The sequence below is a fragment of the Podarcis tiliguerta genome (genome assembly GCF_965153285.1).
Source record: "Podarcis tiliguerta genome assembly, chromosome: 14".
NCBI classification, from domain to species: Eukaryota; Metazoa; Chordata; class Lepidosauria; order Squamata; family Lacertidae; genus Podarcis; species Podarcis tiliguerta.
In genome coordinates, this window is record NC_139547.1 from 41240647 (window position 1) to 41255489 (window position 14843).

Consider the following 14843-nt stretch of genomic DNA (forward strand, 5'->3'; position numbering starts at 1 on the left):
ACGTTTGGGTCTTCAGGGAAACTTTTCCAAATGAACATGTCTGCTGGGAATCCCTGTAAGTGGATGAGGATCCTGGGACATATTCTAAGCCACACCCTCCGTTCACACAGACACTGGCTAGGCCTGCAGAGCTTGGCCACTATCATCCATGAACCAAGATGCACCCAAGGAGACAGCCAGCATGGCCCTGTAGCTTCACACTGCAGGGGATGTTCTGTAATGTTGGGCGAGTAGCCTCTTGGGAAAGTTTGTCCACCATTACACATCTTTTCATTGAGGAGATCTAAGCTTCCCTGGAACACAGTTTGAAAACCACTGGCTTAGGAGGAGACCAAGCGGAAGCAACAGGTGAGTGCTGTAGAAGAATATTATAGGACATGCAGATTTTGGGTGTAAATGAGTATTGGCAAATGACCACACACATGCAACATTAAAATCAGTCCATAACACATCATATTACAATCTATATTCATAACCTGAAATGTCACACACGCATGCACAAAGTCATGCAGCAGAGAGTAATGCAGTAGCAACGTAAGTCTGGCAATTTACAAAAGTAAAATGCATGCTGAAGCTGCATTCTTAATATGTACTTAGTGTGTCAATGAAACCCCTTGGGGAATGAGATGAAGTAAGATGCCCAAGGTTACATGGAATTGCAAGGAGTCAGTTTCTCTATTTCTGAGAGCAGCTCTGTTTTCACAACTAGCTAATTATGCCTCGCAATACTGGAAGCAGGCACACCGTATAAGGTATATGCCGGGTTATTAATAAGCTGTGTACACAACCACGCTGCAAATGTTAGCATTAAGCAAACAATGATGGAAAAACCAAAAGGATGCTTGAAACAAGTTCATTTCCTACATGAAAAGCGCTTCAACGTAGGCAACAATGTGAAAACTAGCCAGTCTACACAGTGGCGGAGGAAGGGGTGTGTGGGCCGCCCGGGTGTCATCACTGAGGGGTGTGACAAAATGACAAAAATATGAGGGTGGGTTTTTAAAAAACAAACAAACCCTGGGCTCACAAAACTTTTTAGTTCGGTCAACAAACATAATGAAATGCAAGTGGCACTAGGTACCACACTGTGGGGGCCGGCAGTTACTGAGGGGCCTGCAGCGTGCGCCAGCCACACGTCTCTCCTGGGAGTGAAGTGCTGGCTTGGGTGCCTGCAGGTTCCGCGCTGCCTGAAACGACAGTGTGGGGCTTGCACCCGCCCACTGCCTCTCCGTCAGCCGCCCTACAGCTGAGGGGAAGGCAGCAGAGAGGCTCCATGCAGCACGCCCAGCTCCCATAGGCGGCTCACCCTGCCCCCAGCTGCGGGATGTGTGGGCCACCCCCGGCACCCAAGCAGCTAGCTATGCCACTGAGTCTACACACAAGTTTCATCTTCTTTTCCAAATAGAAATGCTGGACATTCAGGAACTAAGAAGGCGGAGCTGTATAGGATGATGGAAAACACTTGTGACCTTTTGTTCATAGTAGGGCTAGTGCCTGCAGGAAAGAGAAAGTGATTGGTTCCTCCTGATCTCCGGACTGTTTAGGTAGGTAGTTCTATACAGAGACTTCAGCCTATTGATTTGAAAGCCTTCTTTCCAGAGCCCATGCCTCATCAGGTATACTGATGGCGCAAACACGCCCCATGGCACTTACAGGAAGGGCTTTTTGTGTAGGAAATGTTTCTGTGTAGCATTTGAAGCTGCCCTAAAGATCACAAATCCAGGTTAAATCAGCTGATCACATCTACTATAAGATGCCAGTATGCTTTAAAAGGCAGAATACTCATGCAAAAGCATAAACATACACACACAAAATCAATAGTAACCTGGAGACACAACAGCTAGCCAAAGGAGTGACATAATCTTCCTGGACACAAACCATCCTGCTGTTCCCATTCTTTGTAACATATGTAGCAAGAAGTAACCTAATATAACACAGATGAATATGAACACAGAAAATGGGGAGCATCTTCAATTAAAAACACTACCATTTTAAAACACTCTGGGATTGTTTTGTTTTTCATCCACATACAAAATATTTTATTAGCATTACAGCAGAGAAAAACTGGAACTAACATTATAAAGAAACGTTGGATTTGATAATTCAACAGGCTCTGTTTTCCATGGGATTACTACCATGTTATTTTTAATAAACAAGAATGATTTTGAGAGAGAATACTACGTACTTCACTGAAAGAGTCATACTGCTAAGCATTTGTTAATAAAATAAAAAGACTATTTATTAGGTGTAGATCTATTTTAGCTAGAAGATTGGGGGGACGACGACGATGACCAGAAACTCTCTTCTCTAAGATTATTGTTCCTCATCTGTAACATTCCATTTTAGTACAATAGCACAAGCTATTGTATTCTGCCTTCCTAACAGTTCTGCAACATATGTAGAATGAGGATTATCTGCTCCAACCTTCCTTCATGACAGGGGTCAACCTAAACTCATAGCAAGAGCTGATAAGAGGTGTTGGCTGACACAAGCAAGTCACTCTAATCTACTTTGCAAGAAAGCTCTAAAAACAACAACAGAGAGAGCAATTAACAATGAAGAGATTGTGATGATGAGAGCAAAAGAAATCAAAATACGAAAACAAAATGGTGCAAGTCAACCTGTGTAAGAAAAGATGTGCCAAATGGTCCTTGCTACTCTTTTAGACCTTGAGGATTGCATGTGGGCTGTTGTGTGTGTTTCAAGGTGTTTCTTCCCCTTACAGTCATCACCTGTTGGTTGTGGTAACAATCAATTAATATAACACATTCAAGAAGACAGTGGTGTGCCAGATATGTCACAGAAATTTATTTCCCCACAGATTCCTCCCCCAGAATCTTGGTGTGTTTCTGCCTCTTGTCTATAGAAATGGGAGCAGGCAGCAATGCAGTGGGGAAGAGGCAGGCATGCCACAAACTTCTGTGGTCTGCATCACTTGACACATTCATGCTGCAGATTTGCCTTCAGTGAGAAAATTAAATCCCCTAGACAGTTGCATCTATAAAGACAACTGTTAAAATGCAATTGATAATAAAGCATTTAGAGAGGTAATGGAGCAAACAACTGGAACTTCCTGCAAGTGCAGGATGAATCATGGCCAAGATACATTGCTTTTCCAGCTTCCACAAAATTACGGAATATCCCTGCAAAAGTCAGAATTATTAACAGGGTTGTTATGACAAAATGGGAATGCCACCATGTATGCCACTTAGAGGAAAGGTGGGATTTAAATGCAACAATAAATAAAATAACATTTTTTCAAAATCTGTCAAACTTACACATTGATTCTCCATTCATACCCAGGTGGCCATCTTCCCTGAGAAATTCTTTTACATTCATGCTTCCACAGTAGCTAGAGTGAGCTGCAGCACAAGAAAAACAAATAATTAAGAAGAACAAAGATTTTCACTGGCTACAAAAACAGAAAATACAACCCAGAAAAGTCCAACAGCAGGCACGATGTGTCCACTGCAATCTTTTGATTTCTTTGCACAGCATCTTTCACAGATAAACTGCAACGTGACATGGAAAGTCACCTTATTTACAAAAGCAGCTCACCACCCCACACCCAGAAAGGAGAAAAAGGGGACAGCACAGGTATCTTTGGAGTAGTGTGGAGAAGAAATACAAACATAAAGACCCCCAGGGTGTGCCTATTTTAAGGCCAGCTGTTCTTTGGATTGTACCCATATATACAGTACACCAGTTTGCACATAGCTGACAGCAAATAAATGATTTTCTTTTGTTAAAAGCTAGTTGAGGTCCTAAGAAACTCAACCCAGAAAATGATGTTTAAGTTGAACTAGCTAGGATGAGCTATGCTCCATCTTAGTTTTTTTGCGGGGGGGGGGGGGGGGAGGATTGCTCATGAATTCTGCTGGTCTGCATTTCTAAGGCTATTTATATTCCTGGGTGACTGTTGCTTGCTAATATGTGTTCTGCTTAGAAGCCTTCTAAAGAAGACCAGGCCTGCTTTTCTGACATTTTAAACACACTCTCTTTTCACTTCTGGAGACCAAAGGACGCCAGAAAAATATTTTAAAATACTTTAATATGCTTTGATTTCCTGCAGGAAACAAATCGTGAAAGAGAAACCAAGTACATCTTGATGAGAAAGGCCATTACAAGGCAACACCAGGATCCAAAGAGGTCACCAAGGGCTCAGCCCCATATGGTGGAATTTGCAAAGCAGAATGTCATGTCGCACAGTACGAAAAACAGGTTTGCCATGGTGCTTGAGAAACATAATTCCAAAGCGCTCTTGGGCATTAGATGCATGGTTCTTTGTATCCAGGGCCAATATTGCAAGCGCAGTATTATGCAATGGAAGTGTGGGTTTGCTACAGAAGCTGCGGACCATCCCAGCTCCCTTGGGCACAGACTGGTATGATATATGTAGATGAAAACACACTTGTCACATCCACACATTAGATTTCTGGGCATTCATGTAAAAATGTTTAATGGGACTATCTTAAAAACGCAAATGAGAAGCAGTAGTTGGCCAATGACAGCCAGGAGTTACACTTCTATGGCGGAATATGTAATACACCTGACCAAAGCAAGCATGTTTGTTGTTAAATACACTGTATATAAACACTAAAGAAAGAAGAAAAACCCCAGGACTTAAAGACTGGGACAGTGTGATTTTTATCTATAATGTAATGCAATTTAAATAATCTATTTTCATAATCAAGGTTAAACTTTCATTCAAAGCCCACTATTCGTGCCTTTTCAAGAAAAGAAGAAAAAAGGAGAACCTGCACCAGTGCCTTTTGCCTGCATACTGATGCTTCTAAGAGAATATATATATATAAGGCAGGCAATTGAAAGCAAGAAGCCAGGTCACCAAAGAGGACATAATAAAGCTGCAGAGTGAAAGACATGAAGAAGCATACACACACCAAGGCATCAGAGGGGTGCAGAATTTGTGTGGCACGGATGGACAAAGAAAAAGATAAGCTAAAAAACAAAATACCTTTACAGTCATAGCCCAGCTTCAGCAAGATCATTTGAAATAACTGCACTATGAGTGATGAAAAAGATGTTGTGGTATACTTGGCTGCTCGCAGAATCTGATTTGTGTAGAAAGGGAGGCCCCCTATTAAAAGAGCATCAGTAGCATGTTAGTTGCTTCCATTTCTCTACTGGCCAACACAGTGAAAATACAAAGCTAACCCACGTAGGTGCAGTATGGTTATTTCTTACTTTCCAAAATATGAGAAGTCACCCCATGGCAACAGTCATTTTATCCTTCATTCATTGAAGCACATGGAGAATAAGTGGGGTTAAAAGACAACAACCAAGTTACCGGAAAACACTGTTAAGTACCAGTCCATGTAACTAACAACTTCAGAAAAATATGTAGCACAATGTTTCCTGCATTCCTTGCTTTGCAAATTTACTAGCCAAAAGTTGGCAGATGAGCAAAACTGGTTAGCGCAAAATGCATTTTTCTTCAGCATTCAAATAATGGAAAGAATGAGCCGCTCTCAACACTAATTTCCATGGGATACATTCAGACAAGCAAAATGCAGAACTCTTAGAAGGCAAAGACAATCAATACTACTGAGAGATGTAATCCTATAGTTTCATAGAGGCTGCCACTAAGTAAAGAAACCCCAATGAGATGATGGATCATTCTGGAAAATAAGACAGAAGTAAAGAATGATGTGTTAGATACAGTTGGTCTGGGAAAGTAGTTCTGGAGATTGGTTTCTCACTTTCAAGTGCACAAAGTTTCCTCCTTTTAATTCTTCCTCATTTAAGAATGCAACCACGCTCTAGGAACTCTGCCTCCTACTTCAGATGCCTATTGGCACAGCTTATGGAAAGAACATCAGTTCTATGGAGTTTTTCTGAACAAAAATGTGATCAGATGCCTTCCTCGCAATGAAGATATGCAATGTGAGATTACCATACGCATAAGGGTTGGATAAACCTGTTCATCAAAAGAGCCTACCAAGTTCAGATGAAGCAACCAATTCCTACCATGCTGGTGTTTCTATGCTAGAAACGGCTTGGGTTTCTCTGTTTTCGATTAGAGAGAATGTCATGATCTTCAAAAAAGGATCAGCAGCACACAAGAACTTCCTTTGTACCAGAAGCAGTCGCAGACAGATCGCCATGGGAACGTTCTATTAAATCAAAAATTCCCCAACCTTTAGGACTAGAATCCTAAACCAATGTAACTCAACACATTCTTCACACAGTAAGATTTCATTCATGCACCATTTCTCAACAGTGGTAAACCAACAGAACGAACACCAACATTACTTACTAGACTTGTGTTTTTGGCTTCGATCCCTGGAGTAAATTCTTGAGGATGGCATGCGAGCAGCCGAGTATGCTGTGAGGACCTCCTTCCGCTCAGAAAGCATGCTGCAGTCACTGCAGGTATACCCATTGCTCAGTGTTGTTTGGTTCTCAGCTGTTGCTAAGTCACCATTGCCCTGAATCACTGTAGTGTCTCCACCTGTTGAATGGCAATAAATGATCTAACAATCCAAATCCAGTGAATTTGGGAGAGAAGAAATTATAATGAAAAAGACTGCCTGGTTACCTTTGAGATCACCATCATCATCGAGACCTGAAAAGTAAAGGGATGCTTTGTTTAAATTCAAGGAGGTGCACTATTTCTAAGTCAACGTTAACTGCTATGCCAAAAGAAATTTTCCTGCTAATTCTAGAACAATAAACAAGAAGCATAGTGGAAACTTTACTATGTACAAGGGAATATCTTTTTTTATTAAGAACAACCATTTATGTTATCTACCAAACAGGGTTACATTTCCAGGCGGAAATGTAAAGCAACAAAAAACTGTCTTTTATTACCCGTGTTGCTACTGGGGAAGCTAGATAATTGGAAGCACACAATGTTTCTGTTGCTTGGTTACCACTTGCTCTAGCTGTAGCTCACTACATAGTAGTAAAACAAGGTGGTTAATGCCAAAATTAACACTCAAAAATGCACTACTAGTAGTTAACACAGGTTTCTTCAACCTGACGTAAGCGGAGGCCTACAACTAGGCTAGTTAAGTAGCATATGGCCTACAACTACGACAGCACCTTTCTCTGCTCACACAGGATCAAGATCTTCTCTGACAGTAGCGCTGCTCATTTGGCGCCCAGTCCTGTACTCTTTACACCAGAGTAAGTGGGAAATTGGCCTGAACAAGGTCAGACCTCAAGTCAGAAAGGATTATTAGGAAGGAGGGCGGAAAGCTTTATACACATTATGTTCCTCATCTGTCTCCCCAGGTACAGTAGCCCCACACATGCTCTTATATACATATTTTCCAAATAAAAGATAATTTCTCAAGGTGGACTAAGGCTTTGTCTCAAATCTGTCCTTGAAGTCAATTTACAGTGACAAAGCAGTACCTTGCTCCACTTGGAAATTAATGCGCTTGCTGCTCTACAATTCTAGCAATCCCCACACAGCATGCCTCCTTGAGAGGAAACAGGATATAAGCTGCTTTAAAAGTCGTCTGTCCCTCTGTTTCCCCTTTCTCTAGTGTCTCAGACTCCTGGCCATTAAAAAAGACATTAGTGAATCTTCCACAATTCTCCTAGTGTTTTACATTCAGACCCTCTGTTTACCTTGCTATTTCAAGTAGAAAGCAGCTGGACTGCAATGCATATTCTATGTATTTTAAAATGTACTGCTATAAAAATATTTCTATCTCAAAGGGTTTTTTTAATTTACAAAATCCCTGAACAATTTACAGATGGAAGCAAATCCAACACTGTAAGAATGACAAGTCATCTTGAATGAAATCATATCAGTAACTAAACTGGTTTCATATATGTCCAAAATTCAAATCGTAACATGAGGCACTGGCACTATAGGGACGTGGGTAGTGCTGTGGGTTAAACCACAGAGCCTAGGGCTTGCCGATCAGAAGGTCGGCGGTTCGAATCCCCGCAACGGGGTGAGCTCCCGTTGCTCGGTCCCTGCTCCTGCCAACCTATCAGTTTGAAAGCACATCAAAGTGCAAGTAGATAAATAGGTACCGCTCCGGCGGGAAGGTAAACGGCGTTTACGTGCACTGCTCTGGTTCGCCAGAAGCGGCTTAGTCATGCTGGCCACATGACCCGGAAGCTGTACGCCGGCTCCCTCGGCCAATAAAGCAAGATGAGCGCCGCAACCCCAGAGTCAGTCACGACTGGACCTAATGGTCAGGGGTGCCTTTACCTTTACCATGCAGGCATTGCCTCCTCCACCCTCCCATCAAAAGGAGTGCCACCTGAGTGCAACTTTTCACAGGGGAAGTCAATGACAGGGTTTATATTTGAAACACGCACACTTTACAGGACCAAATTTACTTTTCAATACAGAATCCACAATTCCTTGTTTAATAACTCTCAGAATCTTCAGCCATAGTGTATTTCTGCTGAAAGAATCAAAGTGTGGGTTTTGTTGTAGACATATTCACAACTCTGAAGGTGATAGTAAGCCTTCATGCTCCACACTCTGTGAAAGCTCATTCTCAAAATACTAAGTTGGACCCAGAGAGATCCTTTAAGTACAAATTCACTTGTATTTGGTCAGCAGAATTTAGAACCATAGATCCACATAGGAAGCTGCCATATTAAGTTGAATTAGTGGTCCATCTAGCTCAGTATTTTCTCTACACTGATTTATAGTAGGTCTCTAGGATTTTTGACCAATCTTTTGCAGCCTTGCCTGGAGGTGTTAGGGACTGAACCTCGACTTTTTGCAAACAACAAAGCATGTGTGTTGTTGAGCTATGGCCTCTCCCTCTGTTTTAATCACAAAACTGCTTCTTCATATATATATATATATATATATAGTTTTGAAATGTAGTACAGTTGCTGCTATTTAGAAGACAAAATCCTCCTTGGGAATCAAGGAACCTAGTTGTGCCACCTAAGAGAATGTAGTAGTGGCCTAGATGTGTAACCATTTCTTTCTTACTCTGCCTTATTGAGTATAATGCAGCTTGCCCTTTGAACTAGAAGTGACATCACAGATAACAGTATACATGCTAAATATACGGTATGTGTATTGTAGTACATTATTACCTACCCCAAAAATGGTCAACAGCTGTCTGCTCCTGTATTGAAGACTCATCCAATATGGTTGACATTAAAGAGCCATCACTTGCATGGCTACTGAAACTACTGTGGCTAAAACTGGAAGAGCTGGGCACACTTTTTCTTGGGGTATGTCTTACAGAGCCAGACTGTTTCACCACACTTTTACGCTGCTTTACAAACCTTAAAGAAAAAGAAATGTCAAAGCATAAATGTGAAACATTCACCAACATTTCAGGCATATTAAGAATCTGTAACACAAGGCAAAAGAAAAGGGGCATAATAATCCAGCAGGTCTTCTGAAGCAGTGTCAGTGTTACTCTGGCTATAGCAACAAAAAAGGAAGCAGTTTTCCTTTCCTCTTAAACTAGGAAGACATGTGAAGGCAGCTCTGTATCAGGAAGTTTTTAATGTTTGACATTTTAATGTGTTTTTATATGCGTTGGAAGCTACCCAGAATGGCTGGGGCAACCCAGCCAGATGGGTGGGGTATAAATAATAATTTTGTTGTTGGGAAACATTACTCCAACATTAAAACCATCACACAGCAGATAGTGGCTCAATTCAAATACACCAGTCTACAGTCTATGCTAACCACAGGGTCTATACAATGTAGAAACACAGATTGTAATCTACACAATGAGGCAAAGTACAGTTTATTTCAGAGTTGCTTGCTGGTTTTTTTTGTTTTCTTTCTGTTAAGAATTCCCAGCTTAGTCGAAATGACAAAGAAATTAGGACACCACAATCATGGCTTCACAAGGTGTCTGAACTGTGTGAAAACTGAACTTCCAGGGTAGTTTATGATAACAATAAATCTCTTCCTGAGAACTGCTAACCTATAGGTGCCAATGAGGAAAGAAGATCCCTCTTGTCACAAATTTTGTGGCATACACAGAAAAACGCTTTCATTCTGCTTCTAAGCATCTTTGAAAGCATATGCATTGTGAAAATATCAAGCCAGCCCCTCCCAGAGTTCTATATGACTCATGAGAGGAGGAGGGCAGTCTCTGACTTTGCACAATAATCACAAGCAGTGACAAACACTGCTTCTGCTTCTGCACAACTCTGGTACCTGGTATAACATCACATTCTTTTTCCCCAAACGACTCATGGGAGGAAAGAAGGGTCACAACTATACATAATGGTTGCATACCAAAGCTGTTCCAAATTTGTGGATCTCTTTTAAAGCCAGCCCTGTTCTATATACTATGCCAAAAAATATGCAGAAGTCCTTTTTTAAACCACTGATCCTAAACTTGGAAACAAGTCCAATTAAAATTAAATAGCTGTAGCTTCTAAATAAAGGAGTATAATCTAGGCAAAGCTAACCCTTTAAAGTCCCACTTTTAATGCATGAAGTAAGTAAAAGTCTGCATTTCTCCCATTTTAAAACAATTGTACTTTTAATTTTTTGACTGACTATGCCAATTTTATTTTATTTTTAGCACTAGAAATGGTCACATCGTAAACAAAACAATATGCGCATATACGTTCTGAATCCTGTTACTGTAATGTTATTTCCAAGAAACAAGGTCCATGAACTTTGGTGATTAAATAAGCATCCTTTGGAATGCAGATTAATAGTGGGGTTTCTTGTAGGAAGCCCCACTGAGTAACATGTGACTTATGTTGTTCTACTTGGAAGCAACTCAGAAGGGACTATTTTAAAATAAAGATGCAGTAACAGAGTTTAAAGAGTGCCACTCACAAACCATTTCTTTGGGATTAACCAAATGAACAGTTCACACATTTTCTACAGGGGATAGGATGGCTGTGCAGGCAATGTGTACATGTGAAATGGTTCTTACTTAAGTCCCATTGAGGTCAGAAGGAACTGTATTACATGCCAATTGGCGCGTTTGAGTTCTCATAAGAAGCCAAGATAATCCATAATCCTAAAATGTTTTTCTTGTGAATATTACCTCCTTCCATCTAGTATCTAGTATGATCATATTTGTGATCAGCCAGGATCAAAGATAGAATAAACAATTTAAATCATGGTAAGGGAGGGGTACACAAAAAATATGCCAGCTAATGACTGAAAAAGGAACAAGATTAGAATAACCTGAATGATACTGCATAGCTTTCTCTGATAAGAACCTCCAATGAGAAACTCCCCCCACCACCAAAAAATGCAATGTTAACCACACTGAGTGCACAATGCAAAACAAGACAAAATGATTACTAAAATTTCCAGTTACAGAGTTAATCAATCCATTTGAACAGTCCAGAAATGTAACCAGTCACTGGTCACCAGAGAAGCATCTCCTGTGGTTGACAGGTCTGAAAATAATGCAGCCATGTGGACCACACATATAGCTGTCTTGAAGATCTACTTGCCTCTTTTATTTTAGCTGGGGACACAAAACACTGAGCTTACATTAATGCTTCACAGAATGACCAGGTACAAAGGAGGATCTTGCACAGAGGGGGGAAGTTTGGCAAGAGCAGCTTGTTAAAGCTGTGAGAAAAGCTGCCCCACTCTTAAGATTATGCAACTATTAAAAGCATAGAAGCTCCATCCTCAACTAACCAGTACTTTGAGTTTCTCGTACAAACCACACTCTCTAATTGCTGCTGCTACTTTTCTTGGACTCAGGAGTCACAAAAGCATGTGCTAAAAGTTTAGGGAAGAAAACCTAACTCAACCGGAGGCTACAATAGTAACTAGTACCATTTTTTAACAAATATTCTTTTATAGAAATTCTACAGTACAACAGAGGTATTTGCAAAACTGAAGCATCACCTTCAGTTCTCCAGGAGAAGATGCTTAACTTTGGGAGGAGCAGTCCTCCTCTTTTTGCCCACTGAAAACCCAAACCTTTTAAAGAAAAACTAGTAACTATCATAATTCCCAATGCAATATATAAATACAAAACAAAAATCACAGCATGCAGTTGAACCCCTTAAAATTTAATAGGATGAAAGCAGTAAGAAGGTAACTTACATGAAGTACCTATTAAAAGAAATGCTTACTTAGTTGACTGGTCTGCAAATGCCTTTTTCCCACCATAGGAGCCGCTGCCACCACCAAAGATGCCTTCATTGTGTGTATCCTCAGGTGTGTTATATGTTACAGCAGACAAACGTAAGCTGCGCCTTGACATTCTTGGGGAGTCAAACACAGGGTCCAGTTTGTGTTCAGTCTCAAAATCTAGAGCAGTTGATGAGTAGCTTGAACTATAAAGGAAAGACAGAAAAAGATTTTGGTATATATGTTGAAGGCAGCAGGCAGCTTCTCAACAGAGATGAGACGACAGGAGTATAATTAACTGCTGTTGAGCAATCCATACTGATTGCTGTTAATGCTTCCAAGTAAAAATCAAGGCACTTAAATCTTTGAATCTCTTTGGGCCTTGCTCATCTGAGAGAGTCCCCGTTTCTCCTTGTGCAAATCCACCATTTTATTGAAGATCATCGGGTTCAACGCTACTTCCCATCATGCAGAAAGATCAGAACATCGGAAAGGAACACCATCCTTTTCAAGGCTTTGAAATCTACCTCTTTCTTAATCTCAAGGGGGAAATGTGAGGCCCACTGGCTTATGAAGACATTCAGGATGTGAACTGTTGCAATAAAATAATCCATTTTAATCATCTGCTGTTCTACAGGATTGGACATTAAACAAAATAATGTCCAATTATTTACTTATTGCTATGGAGTGGGCGTGTATCTTTTTATCACTTTAACTAATTTCTCAGAGTAGCCTCAAAAGGTTTTAAATATTTTAAATGAATGAATAAATATTCCAGTGCTTCAGGAAAGTTAGTTTTGAAGCCTAGAGTAAAGGTAGGGAATCTCGGGCCTCTCTATTTGGCTCTCGTCACTCTCCCCAGGGTTGTAACTTCTCCCCCAGACCATAACTTCATTGAGTGCTTTTGCTTTGCTGGAATGTGTCCTTGAAACTGTGATGCTGCTTCTTGCTTGCCTGGGAGAACAGAGGTATGTATGTTTATATAAACCTCTAGTTTTTGCATGGGTGGACTGTAACCTCTTACACAAAGGAAAGGGTCACATCTCCTGTTCTGCCACTTTTGTTTCTGGCGCTGCCCACCACTGGTATGCACTCCCTGGAATGCTGCCGAGAAGAAAATGTGGCCCTCTGGTTCCAAAAAGGTTTTGTGCTTTTATCATCAGTTTGAATTTGTCTGAGGACTCAGTTTGGGTAGTTTCACTTGCTTTCAAAATCTTGAAGCCTAAAAGGTGTAGTAGCTTGGCAAACATGGCCAGAAACTAAGTTTACAAGCAGAACTGTGACACAAACTTTGGAATAGACGAGGCAGGTGCTCTCCACAAAGGATCACCTATTGGTCCTCCCTATGCAACTTTCTTCCTGCAGCACACAGCTTCACCTTTGCATGTAAAACATCATCCCATGTGTTTCCCTGCCCAGCACCACCACTACTACTGCTATCAAGTGGCAGGATACATTGAAGTCATCATTATGAAAGAGTGGGGGTGACTGACATGGTGACTCTCCCCATGACTGAAATGCACTCTATTGTACTTGCTCTGGAAATTGCAATTAGTGGAGAATACTGCAGCACAGTTGCTGACAGGAGTGAGACCTCGTCAGCATATAATGCATCCGCTCAGATATCTGCATGGGAACCCAATTTGTCAAATGACCGAGTTACTGTTAGTATATCAAGTCCACAAGAGCTTGGGACCAGTTTAATTGTGGATTGCCTTACCCCATAAGTATCCATTCACTCCAATCTATAGAACTGTCACTGTTACAGGTGCCATACAACACTTGTTCCACACTTGTAAGAATGTGATCTTTTAGTGGGGCAGCACCACCTATTGATATCAGACAGGCATCTTTGCAGTAGTCAGCACCCGCTTTTTTTTTAATTATATTATGATTCGTTTTTAAGTACCTGTTTTCATTTGTTAATTCTAATGATTTTTTTGTAAACAACTTAGAGGTTTTATTATTACAATCAAGCAATGTGGTGAACTAATAATAATAATAATTTTTAAATGGTGATATATTTTTCAAGGGCCAGCACAATGCCTGCAGTAACAAGTGGTCTGTCCTTATATCCAGGGAGCCATGTTAGTCTGTTGTAGCAAAAACAAAGTTGTTAAATGCACCCATGAAAATATAAGTTATTTTAGGGGAAACTAATTTAGGATTACATTTTTAAAAGCAAAACAATGGTCTGAAGAGACTCCCTTTTCATGGAGAAAAAAATGTAATGCCACATTAAACCAAATGTCAGTGAAGTGGAACTAACGCTGAAGAGAAAGCAGCCTTGAGCGTTGTGTGGGTAGTGTTAGAGGGAGGGAAAAAACAGAATTCTGGCTTGAGAATCTCACTGCTAAAAGTTATTAAACTTAAACTGTTGCAAGCCAAAAATTGCTTATCTTCTGAGTTACACCAATAAAACTCAGAGACAAAAACGTGCACAGCTTCAGTTTTAAAAGCAGGAATGCCAGGACACTGCAATCATAACAGAAGATTGGGTTCAATCATTTATGGAGAAGAATGGGGTAGCTCAGCAGCAGAACATGTGCTTTGCAAACAAAATGTTTCAATCCTAATAAGTATGTCCAGGTAGGGCTGAGAAAGACCCTTGTCTGAAACCCTAGAGAGCTGCTGCCAATCAATGTGTATTATTGAGTCAGACAATTTGGTTCACCTAGCTTGGTTTAAAGCAGCTTCCCAGGATTCAAGATTTATACTCTAGACTTTTAATTGCATATATAAACATATTTCTCCATTAATTCTGCAGTTTCACACATAGGAAAAAACTGCATATAGTCTTCCCTTCCAC

The 14843-nt window shown here is 40.6% G+C and overlaps 1 protein-coding gene across 47 annotated transcripts in view; it reads right to left on the minus strand.

Moving 5' to 3' along the window:
• The window catches only part of SUN1 (Sad1 and UNC84 domain containing 1), a 50353-nt gene that overhangs the window by 17428 nt on the left and 18082 nt on the right, over positions 1 to 14843 (minus strand). For 9 of the 47 annotated variants that reach the window (XM_083413424.1, XM_083413458.1, XM_083413426.1 and 6 more), the window contains 8 exons: positions 12037 to 12240; positions 9050 to 9240; positions 6560 to 6586; positions 6278 to 6472; positions 4976 to 5098; positions 3279 to 3362; positions 2622 to 2732; positions 1826 to 1924 (listed from right to left, as the gene is read on the minus strand). In XM_083413424.1, the coding sequence (XP_083269550.1) occupies positions 1826 to 1924; positions 2622 to 2732; positions 3279 to 3362; positions 4976 to 5098; positions 6278 to 6472; positions 6560 to 6586; positions 9050 to 9240; positions 12037 to 12167 (961 nt within the window). In that variant the 5' untranslated portion in view covers positions 12168 to 12240. Of the gene's footprint in view, positions 1 to 1825; positions 1925 to 2621; positions 2733 to 3278; positions 3363 to 4975; positions 5099 to 6277; positions 6473 to 6559; positions 6587 to 9049; positions 9241 to 12007; positions 12241 to 14843 lie in introns of all 47 variants that reach the window. The other 38 variants (XM_083413422.1, XM_083413441.1, XM_083413442.1 and 35 more) reach the window with 12 other exon arrangements.